Raw genomic sequence first — 24,059 nt, 5'->3', positions numbered from 1 at the left:
CAATAAAGAGATATTCATTCTAAAGCCTGCCAAAAAAAAAAAACTGGAAGGTGTCACCGGAGGGGGATTTCAGGGAATCCACTAGCTGCTTTGGCAGAGTAGGGAAAGGGACTGGAGAAACAATTTCAGTGAATGTTGGCTTAAAAAAAAAAGAAAAGAAAAAAAGATAAGTACCCTTCCTTGTAAGATGAATTATCATCTAATTAAAATCTCACTTGAAGAGGCAACCAAAAAAATTATATACTTGCCCTGTGCATTAGTTCTCAGTAGAAAATAAAGGCAATGTAACAGGCATCACTAACATCTCATGCCCCAAACATAGGACTTTATGTTTCTATTCACAGGAGATCACACACAGGGTCTTCAAAGAGGGGCGGTGCACTTCATCACTGCTGTGATTAATAGGAAAACAAAAAGTCTTGTCTTAAGACACTCCCTGGAATAATCCACCTTCTACCTTAACATGGATTTAAATTCAGTCTTAAAGATGAATAATACATGCAATTGCAAGTGCTTATGTTAAATTAAAACCCAAGCATATTTCACAAGTTTTATACTCACAAGTTTGAAAACAACTCTGCCAAGAAGTCGGACAGAGTCGGGAGGATATCTGTGTTTGCAGCTTTTAAGGCATTTGCATTCTCGCTTGTGGTCCTGCCAAGCTTTTTTCTGTTAAGACAAGAGTGAGGAGGGCATATAAGACATAAAAATTTAACTTTCATTTACACTGGTTTTGAATGCTGTGAGTCATCAACACTAATTTCAACAGCCTAAATATACCTGCAAATAGAAAATGAAAGCAATATTCTAATACTATTAATGATCCAGGATTCAGTATGCAATTACCAGGCATGGACATCAAGAACTTCCATTTCACCTCTGTCCTTCAATTTGTCCCTTGGTTATTACCTAACTGGTAGAGTCCAAAGAAAGAATCATTATGTCTTTCTTAATAATTTATAAGATAGCCTTTTAGGTGATTAAATAGGATTCAATAATAGTCAGTGATTTTGACTACAAAAAGAAAATATCATTCCAAATTAGAAAATAAAACACATGGTTCAAAAAAATCAAAACAGGGCTGATAGCTTTCTGAATTTCTGCACTATTATAGTAAGTATAGAAATTTCAGGAGGGCTAACATAAAAAACAGAAAACCTTTTTGTTTTTTTAAGACAAGATAGAAAGGGGTTATTAGCTAAAATGACCAAATGTCATTTTCACCCAGGACCATCTTGGTTTACTTATGTTGTACTGGCCTGATTATTAATAGTGTCCCTTTCCATTCTGAAAAGTGTGGTTTGGATGATAAATTATACAGTCACTTTTCCCAGGATCCTAGCCATGTGCTAGTGGGGCTGAAGAGACCACAGAGCCAGTCACCAATCTCGCAACACTAGGAATAAGAGGACTAAGTGGATGGACATTATCCTTGAGTCCAACGTCAGAAATGCCATGACTCCCTTTACATGGGATTACTTCTATATGGAAATAAAGTCCAGAGTATCCAATATTTAACCCTGGCAAGTGGAAGACAGCTAAACCAAATATCTAGTATGTTCTTTTCCAAATGAGAGTTGGAAGTTCAATCACTCCAAAATTCTGGGCCTATAAAACCCCCATAGAAGAGGTTTCTCTTTTCCACTTATAGCACAACATGCAGCACAACCAAAACAGTAGCAGCAGCTACTTTGAAACTGTGACTCAGATTCAAGTTCAAGACAGCATTGTGCGCAGAAAGACTGCCTGGGTCAGGCTGCTGGGTGAAGGTGTAGTCTGCCTGCTGCTATTTCCTTGTAAACCAAATCTTGGAGACATTGTTTACAAAGGGTACTTCTTTTATCAACTCTATTCACAGTTGCCTCATTTGATTCCTTCATATCCACTATGGCAATGCTCTTAATGTGATTTTTTTCTTTTTAGTATTTATACTTTACTCATTTCTAAATAAAACTGAGTTGCTTTCAAAGTAAAGATGTGTATGAAATAAGGTTGTAAAATTAGAAACAGAAAATGTAAAAATTATGAAAAAAAGTCCTCTAGCATTTACTTAGCATTCTACAGTTAGACACATGACTAAGCAATTAAAAAATATTTCATTTGATTTTCACAATAATCCAAATGGTAGATATTGTCATCCTTATATTAAAGATGAAAAAAGTAAGGCTCAAGGGCTGGGATCTAACTACCAAGCTACATAAATATAAAGGGGGGGAGTATAAATTCTTAGTAAGCTAAACAGGAGAGCTAAGTAATTACCATGCTTGTGTGCAACAATTATTTGAGCTGCCTCACAGGCAAGGCAAAAAGAAAGCATAATGGCTTAAGTAATTCTCATCTGACATAAGAGAAAAACACATAGCTTTACCAAGTATTAAATCACAGGAGGAATTTATTCCAAGAATGCTAATCAGCAAACTGGACAATGTCTTTGACAATAGTTCACAATGCAACGGCCTTTCATAGAGCTACTTTAATGTCAGTAGAATATAACTCAGTGAAAAGAAAAGGTTTCTATTTTTCAGGGGGCTAGTCTTGGATTAACAATCAGCAAGTACCAATGTGTTGTAAGATCCCTAAAATAAATACGGTTACATTGCCAAATAAGTTTGAAAAATACTTCATATTGTAGATCCTGCTTAGAGATTCGAAATATATTTAGCTTACTAGAAGTTCTAAAATGCTGTATTTAAGAAACTTGTAAAAATAAATTAACACAGTTTCCCATGACTGTTATTGCCATCCTTTGGGAAGTTAGGTTGGTATATACTGACTCAAATATACCTATACATTTTCTTTCCTTCAGCTCATCTTTGAATGAGGGTGAGTTAAACAGACAAATTCACGATCATTCTCACTGATAGGAAACTAGAGCGTGGACATTTTTGATTACTGATTAAAGGGCGAACCATAGTTTTGGTGGAAGAATTTTCATTTGGTATTGAAAGTAAGTGTCTAGCTGAAAACGAATTGTACCTAGTAGAATAAGGCTGAGATAATGGATCAAATGATCTTAAGAGCAGATTTTAATTGATACTTAACTATACGGGATCATCTATAACTCTCTTGTTAAAACCTCTAGTTTTGAGCAGCTCAGCCTCCTGGAAGCTTACCAGGGAAAAGGAACTACAACATGTACCCAAGTTAATGAATCAATTGATCTGTTTCATGACATTATTTAGAATGAAACTTCCAAATTTTAGAAAACTCTTGTCAAAAATGACTTTATTTCTTTAACAAAATTAAAATTGAGCTCTTATTTCTCAACAGTAATTAGAAAGCAGAAGTATGTTTCTTTAGGTTATTCCTCGATCACTGCATGAGAACATCAGACATACTTACCTTCCCACTTGCTTCAGCAAAAAAAGATGTTCATTCTTCATCTAAAAGCCAAATCAGATCTATATAAATATGGAAAGTAATCATACCACTTGAAACTGGCCTGTAATAGTGTCAACTTTACAGCCTACTTCATTTCTTACCATGATATTAAAAACCATGTTTTTAAAACTTTAATTGTTAGGGTCACATCTTACCATAAGGCTTACTAATAGAAGCATACCACAGAAAAGGCTTACAAAGATATTTTTTAAGCAACTGCATTTGACTTTGAAGCAAAGCTTCACAATCATACAAAAACATTAGGCATTATCTTCACTCTACAAACTTTAACCTTGGTCAAGACCTCAAGGGACACATTATATACCTACCACTTTCTCAAAGGTAACCCCTTGACTTACTTTTTCCTATTTTCTTCTATTACTGCAAATACAGGATGTAATTAAGATTTTGTTCACAATACTGACTGTAATGTTTTCTGTTCTCACAGTTGAAAATTAACCATGATGTACAATAAGCACAAATTAGTGTGAAAGACAAAGGAAATTAAAATATTGCATTAAGAAACAAAGACAATGGGAGACAAGCGTTTTAGATGGGGAAATAAAAAGAAATTAAGATGTCTTTGATTCAATTCCATGTATAAGTACATGTATGACTCAAAAACAACTTCAGATTCTATACATTTTAGTATGTTTTACAGTATTTATAGTGATTTGGAACATAAACTGATTAACTAAACACAGTGGTTTCCAATGGGAGTAATCCTAATCTTGGGAGTTGTTTGGGAATTTTATGGGGGTATTTCTGTTTGTCACAATGTTTGGGGAGCACCATGTGCACTCACTGGCCAGGAATCAGAGATGCTAGACATCCTGTGTAGGACAGTTCCATAGAATAAAGAATTGCTCCAAATCCAGTAGGACATTTAAATGTCCAATCAGACGTTCTATAAAGGTGACAAACTTGTTTATAATTACCTGAGCCTAGAACTAAACCTCCTTTCACATATAAAAACAAAGACTTTGTTTTTACATAGTCTTAATAGCACAGAATTCTCTATGTAAATCAAGGGAAAACTGCATTTTAAGGACTTTAGCTAAAATTACTCAGTATTTCATAAGGGAATATCACGGAAGCCAACACCAGTTGTAGTATTTCTGTTAACCAATAAAACACATATTCTGATCTGCATTTTGCACTTCCCTTTTCACAGTACTCTGTATAGGTACAAGTATGTGACTCCTTAATTATGTCTTCTGGTCTAGTCACACCTGAGCAATTACACACTAAAGTACATATTATTTTAAGTTGCCTAATGAGTTTTCTCCTTCCAGTTATGGCATTTATATTGATATTGAATTTTGAAGTATGTAACTAGGTAGATTGTATTACCTAAAAAATTTCATTTCAAGATAGTAGAGAGGACAATAAAAATAACTGTCATAGAAAGATGGAGTTGGGTCTGAGAGAGCTGAAAACCCCAGATCTAGAATAATGCTACAGTTACACACCACACACATACATAACAAAAAATATTTTTAAATAGACAGCCTAGGACACAACCCAGAGAGTCTCACAGTACCGATGACATAGAATCAGGTGTCTAAATTGTTTTTAATCACTGCAGGGAATTCCATGTGTAGCTAAGGCTGAAAAACCACTAAGCTAGACAAAATTAAAAAAGGAGGTCACTATATGTATCCTAAATAGATTAAACAACAAAATACTATTCTACACTTATGATTAAACTGTTGCCCTATAGGAATTAACATTTTATAATATTCAGGTGTGAAAAGAGTTTCTAAAGCAGGACATAAAACCCAGAAACCATAAATGAAAAGATGTACACATTAAACTACATAAAAATAAATAACTTGTATATCAGAAGGAAGAAAACCTAATACCACAAATATGGTTGAAAGATAAAGGACAAACTAGGAAAACAAAATTTTAAATATGTATGTAGATAGTGTTAACTGTCACCAAAATACAAAGAGGTCTTATAAAATAACTAAGAAAAGGGTGAATATTTCCATAAAAATAGTAAAAAAAGTGAAGGACATGAAGAGAAAATTCATGCCTAAAAAAGAAATGCCAATAAACAAAAACTAAAAACCAAACAAGTGATCAAAGAAATGTTAATACAAACAAGATAACATAGGTGACCCATTAGTATAGCAAAGATAAATGAAAATATTAATTCAGAAGTCTCTAAGGTGTAGGGAAGTGGGGACTTTCTAACCTTGTCCTTGGAATTATAAGTTTCCCTAATCTTTCTGATGGGTGTTTGGTAGTAAATATCAGGATTTTCAATGTGCATTTTGCTGGCACAGAAATAATATTTATAATGCAATTAATCCTAATTTAAATGATGTACATAAATAAGCTTAAGAATGCTCATTGTAGATTTGCTAAAATACTGGAAATTGGCAATAATTTTCCAGCTTTTCCTATAAGAAAAACCTACTTTTGTTTTTCTCTTTATACTTTCCCAATACTGTTATCTTTGACTAATATCATGTATTATATTTATAAATAAAAGCAAAACATAATTATCTTTCTTATATCTAATAACTGTGATTCGGGGAGAAGCATTTTTATATGAAAAAGAAAGCAAAATCACGGTTAATAAACAACTTTTTTTTTTTTTTTTTTTTTTGCGGTACACAGGCCTCTCACCGCTGTGGCCTCTCCCATTGCGGAGCACAGGCTCCAGACGCGCAGGCCCAGTGGCCATGGCTCACGGGCCCAGCCGCTCCGCGGCATGTGGGATTCTCCTGGACCGGGGCACGAACCCGCATACCCTGCATCGGCAGGCGGACCCTCAATCACTGCGCCACCAGGGAAGCCCTAATAAACAACTTTTTAACGTTTGTTTATTTTGGAAAACCTGGTTGTAACTCAAAAAATCTTTTAAATGTATTAATTTTTAAATGTTAAAAAATGCTTCAATGAATTCTTTTGTAATACCAATGAAATCTTTAGTAACGCAAAGACAGTAAACTTTTATCAATTTTTAAATATTATTTTATTTTTAGCTTTGTTTATGTCTGGTTTTCTTAAATAAGTATACTACCAACTAGGTGCAGCATGCAACAGGTGTTCAACATATATCTGATGATTTATTCTAAAATCAGTACCATTTAGGAGATATAATTTACTATATATTTACCACTGTTTATTTGAAATTAAGGTCATGCAAAAAGAAGGTCAGGAAAATCCCTAGCAACTCTTGCTTTGGCCAGTCTGGGATGGTCTTGATTGCTTAATTATGAAAGGAGAAGATTGATGCGATGTTACAATAGAAAGAGAAAATCCATTTATTTCTTCTTTCTTACACAAAATAACGTTTACACTATTATTGTAACATTTCCCTCCCTGCCTTGGATACAAAGCCACTACAGCTCAATAACCCATTTAAATACTATTTAACATTGAATTTTGGTTGGATTAAATACTCATTTTAGGGCAGCTTATTATTTTGTGGGATGGAATGTGGGAAGGATCAATACGTATTAAATCCAGTTTCAGTAAAACACATCTAATTCACAATCAGGGCTCACTAGACGTTTATTCTGTAAGAGGACTGGATTCAATCATATCTAAGGTAGCCTCTCAATGATAAAAATCTATGATTCTGTAATACCCATTCATAACAAATAATCTGAATTATGTCAAAAAGGCTTGAAACCTCCCCATGTTAGGCTTACAGAGAACTGAAAATTTGGAATGGTATTTTCCTCAGATTTGGGGATATTTAAAAGAAATTGCCTTAAAATATGTAAAAAAGAAACGAATTCTTTTAAGCCAGCTTATTCAACAAGCTAATTTTGTGATTAATAACCACTATTAATTGAACATTTTCTACATGAAATATTGTCATGATTTTTTTAATCACATGTTCATGACTCATTCGCTTTCAATCAATCATCTACAGAGGTCTGCTATAGGCAAAACTTAGGATAGTTGAGTTGCCATGCAACTTGCAGGAAAGAAAAGAGACCCAACAGTTTTCCATTCACTTACAGGTTGCTTAATAGCAAATAAATAATATCTTCTGTATGCGTCAAATGTAGTACACTAATGAATTATAGGTTGACAGATGCATGAAGACCTGAAAAGCTGGAATCTGGGAAAAGAAAACTGGAAAGCTAAGAACACTGGCTAACAAGCTATAGCTGACTGACAGGTATTGATTAAAATCTTGCGTAAAATCTCCTTAGAGCACACTAGAGACCTAGTGATAGACATTAGACTTAGCACTTTAAAAGCTTTCTGGATGCTGTAACAAATGTAGAACAAGAGTGCCTTCCCACTAGCCTTAATCAAATTAGACAGATAGGGCCAAATATAAAGACAAAATAAGGCAGGAGGATGGTCATAGGGCAAGAAGTTGACAAAAGAAACAAGAATAAAGTATTACTCCTTAGGAAAATGGGAATTACAGTTTCTTGGTTAATTGACGAACCTTATAATAAATAAAAACATTACAGTCCCAAAGTAAGTCAATCTAGTACAAGGTTCAGGTCAAATCCATTTTGCCACTTGTTTCTGTAAAGTTTTATTGAAACATAGCCAATTCATAGTATTACACTCACTAATTTCATACTATGACAACAGAGTTGAATAGTTATGACAGAAATCCTATGGTCCACAAAGCCTAACATGTTTATTATCTGGCCCTCTACCGAAAAAGTTTGCCAATCTCTGATCTAGTGAGAGGTCATATCAAGATGGAATGACCTAATTGATACATTTTAGCTGGAAGGGCAAAATAAATCATTCACCTCTAAGGACTTCTTTTAAAGAAACTTCCATGCTAGGTTGATCAAAATGTCAATGCCGAGTTCTAGTGGAACATGGCAGATGGGGCACATGCATTTTATCTCCCCAACACAAGTAATTATCAAGTTTTTAACTCCCAAAGTGAACCAGAAGGGCCATCAATGGATGAGGTGTTTAACCTCATTTCCATTACGTCAGAAAGTCGGGGTAAGAGAACAGGCTACAGAAACAGGGCAAAGGAGGCTGCCTCAAAGTGGCAGGTAACTTTGGAGGCAGTTACCTTCAAAGTCTTTGACTCCTGCCAAACAGAACTCCAACAAGAATTTAGAATTGAAGACTACATATGGGACAGAGAATGGGATTGAAAAGTGACTGAAAAAGAGACAGTTAACCAGAAGTCTGTATACCACAGGGTCCCAAAACACCTTCTTACTATTGGCACGATTTTGAGTAAGCAGTGGAGTGTTAAAATGGAGACTCTAGTTGAATGTAACGCTAAGAATATCACTGATCTAGACCATTTCTTTAGCCTTCTGTTTGGTCTTCCTTCCCCAATGCTTACCATCTTATAATGGTTCCCTCAAACATCAGTCTCATTCTTTGAGTGGCTGAAAGGTTGTGATCACTTTATCACAGAGGAAGAAATAAGATCTATGCATACTTAATGGTTCTGCAGTGAGCAATATTTTTTAAAGAATGTATTGAGATATAAATTACATTACAATAAAATGGACGCATTTTAAGAGTATAGTTTTATGTAACCAACACCAAAATTAAGATATAGATTGTCAGGGCTTCCCTGGTGGCGCAGTGGTTGAGAGTCCACCTGCCAATGCAGGGGACACAGGTTCGAGCCCTAGTCTGGGAAGATCCCACATGCCGCAGAGCAACTGGGCCCGTGAGCCATGGCCGCTGGGCCTGCGCGTCCGGAGCCTGTGCTCCGCAATAAGAGAGGCCGTGACAGTGAGAGTCCCACACACCACAATGAAGAGTGGCCCCCCGCTCGCTGCAACTAGAGAAAGCCCTCGCACAGATACGAAGACCCAACACAGCCAAAAATAAAAATAAATAATTTTTTTTTAAAAAGATATAGACTGTCATTACTCCCACAAGTTCCTTTGTGGGGCTTTACTTTCAACCCCTCAATCCGTGGCAACCAGTAATCTGGTCTCCATCATTACAGACTAGTTGTGCCTGTCCCAGAACAGTACTACTTCTTTCTATCTGGCTTTATTTCCTCCCTATAATGTTTCTGAGATTCACTCATGTTGCTGTATATATCAATAGTTCTCTTTTATGGCTGAGTAACAGTAAATTGTGGGTGTATCTATGTGTGTATACACACACACACACACACACACACACACACACACAACCTAGGAGTAGAACTGCTGGGTTAGTTGGTAAGTGCACATTTAACACTTTTAGAAACTACCAAACTTTTCCAAAGCAGTTGTAACATATCACATTCCCACCAGCAGAATATGAGGTTCCAGTTGTTCTTCCTTGCATACACTTGGTATAGTCAGTCTTTCTCATTTTACCCTTTCTAGTGGGTATGTAATGGTATCTCATTGTGGTTTATTTCTCTGATGACTAATGATGTTAAGCATCTTCTACTGTATATCTTACTGAGGGGTCTATTCAAATCTTTTGTCCATTTTACTGGGTAATCTTACTACTGAATTGTAAGCACTGTTTAAAAATTATGGCTACAACTCTCTGGTTGGATATATATGCATTACAAATATTTTCCCCAGCCTGTGGCTTGTCTTTTCATTTTCTTAGTGATGTCTTCAAAGAGCAGAAGGGTTCACTTTGCTAAAGTTCACTTTATCGATATGTCCTGTATAGTGAGTGCTTTCTGTGTCCAGCCTGAGAAACTTGACCTACCCCAGGTCCAAAGATTTTCTCTTAAGTTTTCTTCTAAAAGTTTTACAGCTTTAGCTTTTAAGTCTGTAATCTATTATGAGACTTTGGTGGGGAAAAACTGTATTTATATCATTTCGTTTCCATGTGCATATCTATCACAATTTGTTGAAAAGATGATCCTTTCAACTTTGAATTACCTTGGCACCTCTGCAGAAAATCAACTGGCTATACATGTGTGGGGTTGCATTTATATTTTTAAAATTTTCTGTATATTATGATATTCTGACATCTTAAAAACCTTTCTGGGGACTGAGAAAATATTTGAAGAGATTATAGTTGAAAACTTCCCTAATATGGGAAAGGAAATAGTTAATCAAGTCCAGGAGGCACAGAGAGTCCCATACAGAATAAATCCAAGGAGAAATACGCCAAGACACATATTAATCAAACTGTCAAAAATTAAACACAAAGAAATCATATTAAAAGCAGCAAGGCAAAAACAACAAATAACACACAAGGGAATCCCCATCAGGATAACAGCTGATCTCTCAGCAGAAACTCTACAAGCCAGAAGGGAGTGGCAGGACATAATTAAAGTGATGAAGGAGAAAAACCTGCAACCAAGATTACTCTACCCAGCAAGGATCTCATTCAGATTTGATGGAGAAATTAAAACGTTTACAGACAAGCAAAAGCTGAGAGAGTTCAGCACCACCAAACCAGCTTTACAACAAATGCTAAAGGAACTTCTCTAGGCAAGAAACACAACAGAAGGAAAAGACCTACAATAACAAACCCAAAACAATTAAGAAAATGGGAATAGGAACATACATATCGATAATTACCTTAAATGTAAATGGACTAAATGCTCCCACCAAAAGACACAGATTGGCTGAATGGATACAAAAACAAGACCCATATATATGCTGTCTACAAGAGACCCACTTCAGACCTAGAGACACATACAGACTGAAAGTAAGGGGATGGAAAAAGATATTCCATGCAAATGGAAACCAAAAGAAAGCTGGAGTAGCAATTCTCATATCAGACAAAATAGACTTTAAAATAAAGACTACTAGAAGAGACAAAGAAGGACACTACATAATGATCAAGGGATCGATCCAAGAAGAAGATATAACAATTGTAAATATTTATGCACCCAACATAGGAGCACCTCAATACATAAGGCAAATACTAACAGCCATAAAAGGAGAAATCGACAGTAACACAATCATAGTAGGGGACTTTAACACCCCACTTTCACCAATGGACAGATCATCCAAAATGAAAATAAATAAGGAAACACAAGCTTTAAATGATACATTAAACAAGATGGACTTAATTGATATTTATAGGACATTCCATCCAAAAACAACAGAATACACATTTTTCTCAAGTGCTCATGGAACATTCTCCAGGATAGATCATATCTTGGGTCACAAATCAAGCCTTGGTAAACTTAAGAAAATTGAAATTGTATCAGGTATCTTTTCCGACCACAATGCTATGAGACTAGATATCAATTACAGGAAAAGAGCTGTAAAAAATACAAACACATGGAGGCTAAACAATACACTACTTAATAACAAAGTGATCACTGAAGAAATCAAAGGGGAAATTAAAAAATACCTAGAAACAAATGACAATGGAGACACGACGACCCAAAACCTATGGGATGCAGCAAAAGCAGTTCTAAGAGGGAAGTTTATAGCAATACAATCCCACCTTAAGAAACAGGAAACATCTCGAATAAACAACCTAACCTTGCACCTAAAGCAATTAGAGAAAGAAGAACAAAAACATCCCAAAGTTAGCAGAAGGAAAGAAATCATAAAAATCAGATCAGAAATAAATGAAAAAGAAATGAAGGAAACGATAGCAAAGATCAATAAAACTAAAAGCTGGTTCTTTGAGAAGATAAACAAAATTGATAAACCATTAGCCAGACTCATCAAGAAAAAAAGGGAGAAGACTCAAATCAATAGAATTAGAAATGAAAAAGGAGAAGTAACAACTGACACTGCAGAAATACAAAAGATCATGAGAGATTACTACAAGCAACTCTATGCCAATAAAATGGACAACCTGGAAGAAATGGACAAATTCTTAGAAATGCACAACCTGCCAAGACTGAATCAGGAAGAAATAGAAAATATGAACAGACCAATCACAAGCACTGAAATTGAAACTGTGATCAAAAATCTTCCAACAAACAAAAGCCCAGGACCAGATGGCTTCACAGGTGAATTCTATCAAGCATTTAGAGAAGAGCTAACACCTATCCTTCTCAAACTCTTCCAAAATATAGCAGAGGGAGGAACACTCCCAACTCATTCTACGAGGCCACCATCACCTTGATACCAAAACCAGACAAGGATGTCACAAAGAAAGAAAACTACAGGCCAATATCACTGATGAACATAGATGCAAAAATCCTCAACAAAATACTAGCAAACAGGATCCAACAGCACATTAAAAGGATCATACACCATGATCAAGTGGGGTTTATTCCAGGAATGCAAGGATTCTTCAATATACGCAAATCAATCAACGTGATACACCATATTAACAAATTGAAGGAGAAAAACCATATGATCATCTCAATAGATGCAGAGAAAGCTTTCGACAAAATTCAACACCCATTTATGATAAAAACCCTGCAGAAAGTAGGCATAGAGGAAACTTTCCTCAACATAATAAAGGCCATATATGACAAACCCACAGCCAGCATCGTCCTCAATGGTGAAAAACTGAAACCATTTCCACTAAGATCAGGAACAAGACAAGGTTGCCCACTCTCACCACTCTTATTCAACCTAGTTTTGGAAGTTTTAGCCACAGCAATCAGAGAAGAAAAGGAAATAAAAGGAATCCAAATCGGAAAAGAAGAAGTAAAGCTGTCACTGTTTGCAGATGACATGATACTATACATAGAGAATCCTAAAGATGCTACCAGAAAACTAATAGAGCTAATCAATGAATTTGGTAAAGTTGCAGGATACAAAATTAATGCACAGAAATCTCTGGCATCCCTATATACTAATGATGAAAAATCTGAAAGTGAAATCAAGAAAACACTCCCATTTACCACTGCAACAAAAAGAATAAAATATCTAGGAATAAACCTACCTAAGGAGACAAAAGACCTGTATGCAGAAAATTATAAGACACTGATGAAAGAAATTAAAGATGATACAAATAGATGGAGAGATGTACCATGTTCTTGGATTGGAAGAATCAACATTGTGAAAATGACTCTACTACCCAAAGCAATCTACAGATTCAATGCAATCCCTATCAAACTACCACTGGCATTTTTCACAGAACTAGAACAAAAAATTTCACAATTTGTATGGAAACACAAAAGACCCCGAATCGCCAAAGCAATCTTGAGAACGAAAAATGGAGCTGGAGGAATCAGGCTCCCTGATTTCAGACTATACTACAAAGCTACAGTAATCAAGACAGTATGGTACTGGCACAAAAACAGAAAGATAGATCAATGGAACAGGATAGAAAACCCAGAGATAAACCCACGGACATGCGGTCACCTTATCTTTGATAAAGGAGGCAGGAATGTACAGTGGAGAAAGGACAGTCTCTTCAATAAGTGGTGCTGGGAAAACTGGATAGGGACATGTAAAAGTATGAGATTAGATCACTCCCTAACACCATACACAAAAATAAGCTCAAAATGGATTAAAGACCTAAATGTAAGGCCAGACACTATCAAACTCTTAGAGGAAAACATAGGCAGAACACTCTATGACATAAATCACAGCAAGATCCTTTTGGACCCACCTCCTAGAGAAATGGAAATAAAGACAAAAATAAACACATGGGACCTAATGAAACTTAAAAGCTTTTGCACAGCAAAGGAAACCATAAACAAGACCAAAAGACAACCCTCAGAATGGGAGAAAATATTTGTAAATGAAGCAACTGACAAAGGATTAATCTCCAAAATTTATAAGCAGCTCATGCAGCTCAATAACAAAAAAACAAACAACCCAATCCAAAAATGGGCAGAAGACCTAAATAGACATTTCTCCACAGAAGATGTACAGACTGCCAACAAACACATGAAAGGATGCTCAACATCTTTGCTCATTAGAGAAATGCAAATCAAAACTACAATGAGATATCATCTCACACCAGTCAGAATGGCCATCATCAAAAAATCTAGAAACAATAAATGCTGGAGAGGGTGTGGAGAAAAGGGAACACTCTTGCACTGCTGGTGGGAATGTGAATTGGTACAGCCGCTATGGAGAACGGTATGGAGGTTCCTTAAAAAACTACAAATAGAACTACCATATGACCCAGCAATCCCACTACTGGGCATATACCCTGAGAAAACCATAATTCAAAAAGAGACATGTACCAAAATGTTCATAGCAGCCCTATTTATAATAGCCCGGAGATGGAACCAACCTAAGTGTCCATCATCGGATGAATGGGTAAAGAAGATGTGGCACATATATACAATGGAATATTACTCAGTCATAAAAAGAAATGAAATTGAGCTATTTGTAATGAGGTGGATGGACCTAGAGTCTGTCATACAGAGTGAAGTAAGTCAGAAAGAGAAAGACAAATAGTGTATGCTGACACATATATATGGAATTTAAGAAAAAAAATGTCATGAAGAACATAGGGGTAAGACAGGAATAAAGACACAGACCTACTAGAGAATGGACTTGAGGATATGGGGAGGGGGAAGGGTAAGCTGTGACAAAGTGAAAGAGAGGCATGGACATATATACACTACCAAACGTAAGGTAGATAGCTAGTGGGAAGCAGCTGCAGAGCACAGGGAGATCAGCTGGGTGCTTTGTGACCGCCTGGAGGGGTGGGATAGGGAGGGTGGGAGGGAGACGCAAAAGGGAGGGGATATGGGAACATATGTATATGTATAACTGATTAAATTTGTTATAAAGCAAAAAATAAAAAAAATTAAAAAAAAAACCTTTCTGGCTGGAAAGAGAGACTGCCCTTCCCAGAGCTAGGCAATTCTTAGAGACAGCAAAAGGCTCAGCAGGGAGCATGCCTTTGATATGCAAACTAACCAATCCAGAGCCCTATCTCTCTGCTTTAAAATTCATAGAGCCAGGTACCAGGAATGGAGAGGCCACTCCTATAGCTCAAAGCCCTCTTGAATTATTCAATTTGGCCAATCCTAAACTGTTTACCTTACCGTGCCTTGCCTTTCCTGATGAAACCTTTTTTTTTTTTAAGTTTTATTGGAGTATAGTTGCTTTACAATGTTGTGTTAGTTTCTACTGTACAGCAAAGTGAGTCAGCTATAGGTATACATATATCCCCTATTTTTTGGATTTCCTTCCCATTTAGGTCGCCACAGAGCATTGCGTAGAGTTCCCTGTGCTATACAGTAGGTTCTCATTAGTTATCTATTTTATACATAGTATCAATAGTGTATATATGTCAATCCCAATCTCCCAATTCATCCCACCACCACCCCTTTGTTCTCTACGTCTGTCTCTATTTCTGTTTTGTAAATAAGATCGTCCATTCCAATTTTTTCAGATTCCACATGTATGCGTTAATATACGATGTCGGTTTTTCTCTTTCTGACTTACTTCACTCTGTATGACAGTCTCTAGGTCCATCCACGTCTCTACAAATGACCCAATTTCGTTCCTTTTTATGGCTGAGTAATCCTGTGGAAACCTTAATAAAGGCTCTAGCCTCAGTTTTCCCCTTTCTTCTCCTTTCTGCCTCCAGACCACCCTGAGGCTTCCCGCACATGATGCTGTGCGGCAATCCATCCCTCCTGTTTCTAGGATCTATGAGTATAATAAACTTTTTCCTGAGTCTCTCTGAGTCCTCTCTTGTGGCCATAGCTAACTATCACATAAAAGAACACAACGGGGCCAATTTCTAGACTCTCTATTCCAGGGGTCCCCAGTCCCCGGGCCACAGACCGGTACCAGTCCACAGCCTGTTAAGAACCGAGATGCACAGCAGGAGGCAAGCGAGTGAAGCTTCATCTGCCGCTCCCCATGGCTCACATTACCGCCTGCACCATCCCCCAACCCCATCCATGGAAAAACTGTCTTCCAGGAAACCAGTCCCTGGTGCCAAAAAGGTTGGGGACCGTCGCTCTATTCTATTCATTGCTCTAGAAGTCTATCCTAACACCACTGTCTTCATTACTGTAGCTTTAGAGTAAGTGTTTAAATCAAGTGGTCTAAGTCCTCCAACTTTGCTCTTCTTCTACATAAGGGACTCAGTTTAAGTCTTTTGCATTTCCACATAAATTTCAGTCAGCTTATCAATCTGTGGGACTTTGAATGGGACTGCATTGAATCTGAATGTAGAAAGTGATATTTTAAAAATCACTTATGACTTTTTACTGATTTTGACTTTTTAAAATCATTACGTGGGACTTAATTCTGTGTTCTAGAACAGCATGTAAATATCATTAACCTTGACAATATAAAAGTAAAGGTACAGCTGGCAAATTATGGAAAATAGAGTGATAAGAGAGGGAAGAGTGGGAATACTAATATTTTCACCTTAAAGGTAGGGGATCAAAAGATACGATCTACAATTGATAAACACAGATGGAGGCTTGCACATATTGTTTAAAGTTACAGACATGAGAAAAGGAAACTGAACCTAATAGACATATAATAACAGTTATTGCAAATCTAACACAGCCAAAGCAGATTTTTCCCACCTAAAACTGGGTCTATTACGCTATTACATGGGAGTCTTGTCTTCCCCATGTCAGTAAATGGAATCATCATCTACCCAATTGCTAAAGCCAAAAACCAAGGAGTCATTCTTTTTTTTTTTTCTTTTTTTGGCCATACTGCGCAGCTTGTGGGATCTTAGTTCCCCAACCAGGGATCAAACCCACGCCCCTTGCATTGGAAGCGCAGAGTCTTAACCACTGGACAGCCAGGAAAGTGCCCAAGGAGTCATTCTTGCTTCTTTTCTTTCCCTCTCCATCCCCATATTCATTCTTCTTACATTTTTTCATGAAGTCCCAGCCCCCATTCTGAGCAAGTATATCCAGTTGCCTATTCAACATCTCCATGTATATGTTTAATAGGCACAAACTAAAAATTTGTAAATTAGAATTCTCTTCTCAGAACCTACTCTTCAATAAGATTTCTTTAAGTCACTAAATAGCACCACCATTCACCCAAAGTTGCTGAGGGCAGAAACTTAAAAGTTCTATCTCTGGGACTTCCCTGGTAGTCCAGTGGGTAAGACTCCGCGCTCCCAATGCGGGGGCCTGGGTTCGATCGCTGGTCAGGGACCTAGATCCTGCATGCATGCTGCAACTAAAGAGCTCGCATGCTGTGACTAAGAGTCCGCATGCCGCAACTAAGTCCACATGCTGAAGCTAAAAAAAGAGCCCAGATGCTGCAGCTAAGACCTGGCGCAGCCTAAATAAATAAATAAATAAATAAATAAATAAATAAATAAATAAATATTAAATGGAACTCCATTTAAAAAAAAAGTTCTATCTCTGACTGTTCTTGTCTCACCTCTTACATCTAATCTATTAGCAAACTCTTTCAGTTACACCTGCAAAATACATCTCAAATCCAACCATTTCTTACCACCTCTACTGCTACCACTCTAATCCAAGCCATCAGAGCTCTTGACTAGATCAGTGCTTGCATATGTTGAGTTCTCAACTTGAATGGATGAATGCAACCATGAGCAAATTCAGTCAGTTCTTCCTTCAAAAGATACCCCAAATCTAACCAATTCTTTTTGCTGTTGCTACTCTAGTCCTAGCCACCATTATATGGCAACCAGACTAGTGTAACAACCTCCTAACTGGTTTCTCAGCCTCTATCCTTGCCCTCCTATAACCTATCCCCACAGCACTCAGGAAAATTCCTTTAAAATCTCAGACCATAATACTGATCCCCACTCCCCTTCCCGGAACCCTACAGTAGCAGCCCATCACACATGGAACAAAATGTTTATTTTTAGCCATAGTACACAATGGCCTCATAACCTGGTCCCTCCTATCTCTCTAGTCTATCTCCTACAACTCTCTTTGTTGCTTACTCTGGTCCACCATACTGGCCTTCTTGTCCTTCAGTGAGCACACCATATTCATTCCTGCTTTTACATGTGATGTACATCAAACCTGAAACTCCCTTCTCCAATCTTCACATGTCTTACTTCTTTCAGATCGCCACTCAAATGCCACCTCCTGAGAGGTCTTAGGTAGACAGACAAATATAAAAATAGTTATCTCACTATAGATATAGATATGTATATGGATATACATAGATATATCTCTTTCTCAATATCTATATATAAGATATAAAGAAGTTAAATATATATGTATATGTACATACGTGTGTATATGTATTCACACACACACACACATATGTAAAAATAGCCTCCCAATCCCTATCATTTTCTCTTACTCCCTTTATTTTAGGCATAAAAATAAGACAATATTATATATCTGTCTCACAAGGAAAATGAAAGCTCCATAAAGGCAAGGGTTTTCTGTGTCTTGTTCAGTAATATTGTGCCAGAGCCAAGAAAAGTCCTGGCATCAGCACTAATACTTGCTGAGTAAATTAATGGATGGATGAATCCATTATCAAGTCCTTCAAGTCTTAACTCATTGGCCTCACCTCCAACTGCTTTTTTTCCCTATGATTTATTTTTTAAGACATTAATTTTTAGAGCAGTTTTAAGTTCACAGCATTGAGAGGAAAGTACATAAAGTTCCCAGATACCTACCCTCTGCCCCCCACACATGTACAGCCTCCTCTGTTATCAACATCCTCATGTATGTTACAACTGATGGACTTAGGCGGACACATCATTATCACCCAAGTCCATAGTGTACATTAGGGTTCACTCTTGGTGTCAAACATTCTATGGGTTTGAACAAATGACATGTATCCACCATTATCCAACTCCTTTTTTTCCTCAAAGAAGTATAATTTAAATTTATTAATAATTAGTTTTTTTAAATTCTGAGAACCAGGTGTGTAATGAACTAGAAAAAATGTTTTTGACAAAGTCTCAGTTTTGACCACTAAATTTCTCTATTTTCCAGCTAACCAGAAGCAACTATAACTCAAAAACATGCAGAACACATAATTTCACAATACTCTGTAAAAAGCAGGGCAAGAAAGTTATTTTAGCATTATTTAATTGTAAGTCATTCAGTCATTTTTGTTTGTGGTGATATTTGGTAAAATAATAAGGATACACACTCTGGTAAAAGATTTTTTTCATATGAATTTGTGAAGCTGTTTACCTCAAACTCCTCTTCATTCCTCTAACATGACAAGCTATTTTCCTCTTCAGTGCCTTTACATTCACTGTTCCTTTTACATTAAAAAAAAAAAAAAACTGTTCTGAGATCTTTCCGTGGCTGGGTATTTTTAGACTCCAGCCAAATGTCACCTATATAGGAAGCCCTTCTGTAACCATCTGTGCAATGGCAAGCTCACGCTCATCCAAATCACACTCACTCATATAATCATGGCATTTGTTACTGTCTGTCTCCTCACTACTATAAACTTTACGAAAGCCAGGACCTTGTTTACTTGTTCATTGCTAACTGCCCACCACCAACTTAGAACACTGACTAGCTACCAGGTACTCAATAAATATCTATTGGATAGACTTTGGATGAATGGAGAATCCTGATATAGCTATATAAAAAGACAGAGAGGAAGTAGATGCTGACATAGGTGAGCTAAATTCTATTGTCTATCAGAGCAGGAAGTTAATAGATAATGCCTATACTGATGAATTAAGACATATTAAAACCTTAAAAATGCATTCCAACATACATTAGGTACAGACAAATACTGTTTGATTCCACTTGTACGAGGTACCTAGAACAGTCAAATTCATAGTCAGAAAGTATGTCGGTAGATGCCAGGGGCCAGGGGGTGGTGGAGGGGAAGGGGGAATGGGGAGTTAGTGTTAAAGGGGACACCGTTTCAGTTTAGGAAGGTGAAAAATTCGGGAGATGGATGATGGTGAGAGTTGCACAACAACGTGAATGTACTTAGTGCCACTGAACTGTACAGTTAAATATGGTTAAAATAGTATGTTTTTTATATTATGTGACTTTTACCACAATAAAAATTTTTTTTAATTATCTCTCCCTATAGAATTTATATTATACACAGGCAAGGATATTTGTCTGTTTTTTTTTTCCCCTGGATGCATCCCTGAGTGCCAATAATAGTCACTGGCTCCATAATTTTTGAGTAAGAGGATTAAGAAAGTGTCACAATCTAGAAATGCAGCAGACCCAGCTTGATGGCTCTAAATAAACATTTGTTGAATAAAAGAAAAAAAAAAGACATATTATTATGTCTCACTTATATGCGGAATCTAAAAAAAAAACTATTGGGACTTTCCTGGTGGCACAGTAGTTAAGAATCTGCGCTCCCAATGCAGGGGGCCTGGGTTCGATCCCTGGTCAGGGAACTAGATCCCACATGCATGCTGCAACTAAGAGTTCACATGCCACAACTAAATAGCCCGTGAGCCTCAACTAAGGAGTCTGCCTGCCACAACTAAGACCTGGCGCAACCAAATAAATTAATAAAATAAATAAAAATAAATTTAAAAAAAATTTAGATACAGAGAACAGACAGGTGTTTGCCAGAGGCAGGAGATGGGGGTAAGTGGGGGAGGGGAGAAATGGGTGAAGATGATCAAATGGTTTATAAGAATTAAATAATTTCTGGGGAGGGCTTCCTTGGCGGTGCAGGGGTTAAGACTCCGTGCTTCCAATGCAGGGGGCGCAGGTTCAATTCCTCGTTAGGAACTAAGATCCTACATGCGATGCAGCGTGGTCAAAACAAAAAACAAACAAACAAAAAATTCCTGGGGATGTAACGTACAGGTTGGCGACTATAGTTAACAATACTGTACTGTATATTTGAAAGTCGCTAAGAGAGTAGATCTTAAATGTTCTCATCACAAGAAAAAATATTATAATTACATGTGGCAATGGATGTTAACTAAACTTATTGTCGTGATCATTTTGCCATATATACACCTATCAAATCATTATGTTGTATATCTAAAACTAATACAATGTTATATCCCACTTATATTTCCATCTAAAAAAGAAATATTACTACAGACAGGTTATTTAGAGATGATGTAATTTTAAAAATCAAATTCAACAATTATCACTGATGAATGTATTCATTCATTCATTCACTCAACAAATTATGCTACATCGGCAGCAGTGACCCATGCACAGAGCATACCGTCAAGGAGCCTGACATCTAACTACAGAAACAGGCAATTAACCCCAAAATTAACACAATTAAATTTCTGTACTATAAAGGAGGGATACAAACTAGTCTCAGGGGGTTAGGAAAAAGGGAGTGACATTTAATCTGAGTTCTAAAGGATAAACAGGAGTTCAGTAGCTAGGGGGAGAGGTCTGCTCCAGACCCAGGGAGTTACCTAGCCAAAGGCCCAGAAGTAAAAACGTGGCAAAGTCTGCCAGTTTGAATTTCACCCTGAGGAAAGAGAGGGCCAGGGTTTCAAGCTGGTGAGTGACAGATCATGCTTACATTCTAGAATAAAATAATCACTCTGGTTCCTGTGTAGAGAAGAGAATAGAAGCTTGTAACAGCTTAAAGACTGCAGCTAACCTAGGAAAGAGACCATGGTAACATGCACAAGCGTAGTGGTAGAGAAGCTAGAGAGAAGTGAACCAATTCAGATCTTCAGGTGGTAGAATCAGCAGGACGTGGTGATTAAGAGGATGTGGAGCCAAGAAAGAACGTAAATCAGAGCTGATGACACCCTGGCAACTAGGACTGCTGAGTGGCTGGTGAGATTATTCACTGAGGTTGAAAAATGAGAAGGAAAGCAGGTCTGGGGTAAGATAATGCACTCAAGTATAAATATATGGCATTTCAGATACCGGTGCAACACCCAAATAGAGGTGCCCCATAAGATATGGGTCTGGTGCTCAGGAGAAAGGAGGAGGCTGGAGATGGAGAACTGAGAATAATTAATACACAGATGTCAACTGAAGCCATGGGAGTAGATGGGATCACTCTGCAGGCAAATATAAAGCGAGAAAAGAAAAGCTCAGGCCTGCAGACATTTGCAGAAGTCAAAAAGTTAAATATGATCAAATAATTTTAACCTTTATACAATATTCCCTTTTTGTTTACAGTTAGATACAAAGCCAACTTTTCTACAGAGCATCCAGTACATATTCTATCAGCCTGAAGCCTGGCACAGAGCTATTTATAAAAACCAAGGGCTTGGCTTTCTTCATTATCATCACTTTGGGTATGATACTACAGAAACCAACTTATTAAATCACGCTGTTAAGTGCTTACTAATGTGGAATTCATCAAAAATGAATCAAATCATTCTACAACTAAACATAAAATGCACACTCAAAAATATGATTCACATTTTTAAAGAGGCCTATAATTATCAACATAAAATAGAGCCTCTTTCTGCTAATATAGTACTTTTTAAAAGTATGTAAACTGCAATTTGATGTGGTACCCAGCTGCTTGTTTTGCTCCGCAATTAATTCAATTAGAAATGTACATATTATGAATCAAAGTAAATCCAGCAGAGATGAAATAGTAATTGGTGAATTTGCTTAAAACTGGTTTACTTGCTATCTATATTATAAATTTTGAGAATGTTTTTTCATAAGAAAACTTAGCCTGTTTCTCCTCTTTGATCTCATAATCATCTGTGATATGCTGATTATGCCAATATAGAAATTAGACTGGATCCAATATATAACCGCTCTATTACATTATATGACACCTCATAACAAGGTATATACAGAGGAATACAAACAGTTCTGTACATAGCAGTAAATATATACATGTATGTGTATACTATGTATGACGCATAGACTAACAGTTTGGTGTGTATCCTCCACTCACAAAACAAACACAGAGACACTACCTCTGGAAAAGAGAAGTAGGAATGGGGGAAGAATGCTTGAGGAAGACTTTTACTTTTTACTCTGTATTAGTCTATACTGTGCTAATTTTTATAATGCAAATGTATCCTTGTATCACTTATGTTTAAAAATGAAGTGTGAAAACTGATGCCACTTGATACCTTCCTGATGAGCACAGGGGACATTATACCCTATAACACCTCAGCTTCTTGTGGACAGCTCATTGATGCTATGGCCCCATACATCAAACGCTAAGCTACTGACAAAAGTTATGTCCCCCTAGGGTAAACGTATTTTGGATTTTATGTTATGAATTCGCATCCTCTATATCAATTTCCATTCCAAGTGCTTCTGTTCATTACTGTTCATAGTTCAGTCTGTCAGTTTAATTTTGTGCTGCTTTGTAGGTATCCACAATAATTACAATGTTTAATGCTGTACCTTAAGGGTGAGCTTAACAGAGCAGTTTAAATGCGTATGTTCTGGCCATTCTTTGACTCCCATCCCATCTCCTCTACACACACACCCTATCCCCCGCACACATACAAGCATGTCCACTAGCTGTGTTATGTATGACATCTTTCATCTTACTAGCTATTTTCCCACTACCTTCTACAGTATATCTGACGATGACATTATTATTGATGCTACAGTAAACAGCTAATATATGTGGTAAAAATACATGCACTATAATGAATCAAAATGACATACCTACCCACCAGACTCCCTCTACTCATTCTAATCAGATAATGGGTTTTGTTGTTTTTTTTCCTTGAGTGTACTACAAAAGGAGGAAGTAGGCCTGGGGAAAAACAGTCATAAAAACAAGGGAAAATAAACGTAAATGTTTAGCTCATTGAGAACAGAAAGGAAGCTCAACTAGAAAATCTGTATCAAATAATATAATTCATTTGGTTCTATATGTAGTCTTCTTAACTTGAAGTTCCCTGAAACATGGGTGGCAAGTGACACAGACACCAACCCTCCAATTAGACTTTTTATTATGACCTAATTCATTAGAGCATAATTAAATTTCTTATTAAATGATTAACCATAAGGTTAGACGAAAAGGTCATGTTGAATGTTAATTATACATCCTTTAAAGAATTTCAAA

General features: G+C 36.8%; 1 protein-coding gene across 2 annotated transcripts in view; it reads right to left on the bottom strand.

Annotated features, from left to right (window-relative positions):
* SMYD3 (SET and MYND domain containing 3) overlaps positions 1-24,059 on the bottom strand; it is a 738,989-nt gene that overhangs the window by 523,278 nt on the left and 191,652 nt on the right. For both annotated transcript variants that reach the window (XM_082612030.1, XM_082612031.1), the window contains exon 3: positions 562-669. In XM_082612030.1, the coding sequence (XP_082468156.1) occupies positions 562-669 (108 nt within the window). The remainder of the gene's footprint in view (positions 1-561; positions 670-24,059) is intronic.

The sequence above is a fragment of the Mesoplodon mirus genome, assembly GCF_964341445.2.
Source record: "Mesoplodon mirus genome assembly, chromosome: 3".
Taxonomy (NCBI): domain Eukaryota; kingdom Metazoa; phylum Chordata; class Mammalia; order Artiodactyla; family Ziphiidae; genus Mesoplodon; species Mesoplodon mirus.
Note: the sequence above shows the minus strand (reverse complement) of the source record. Positions and strands in the feature narration are given on the sequence as shown.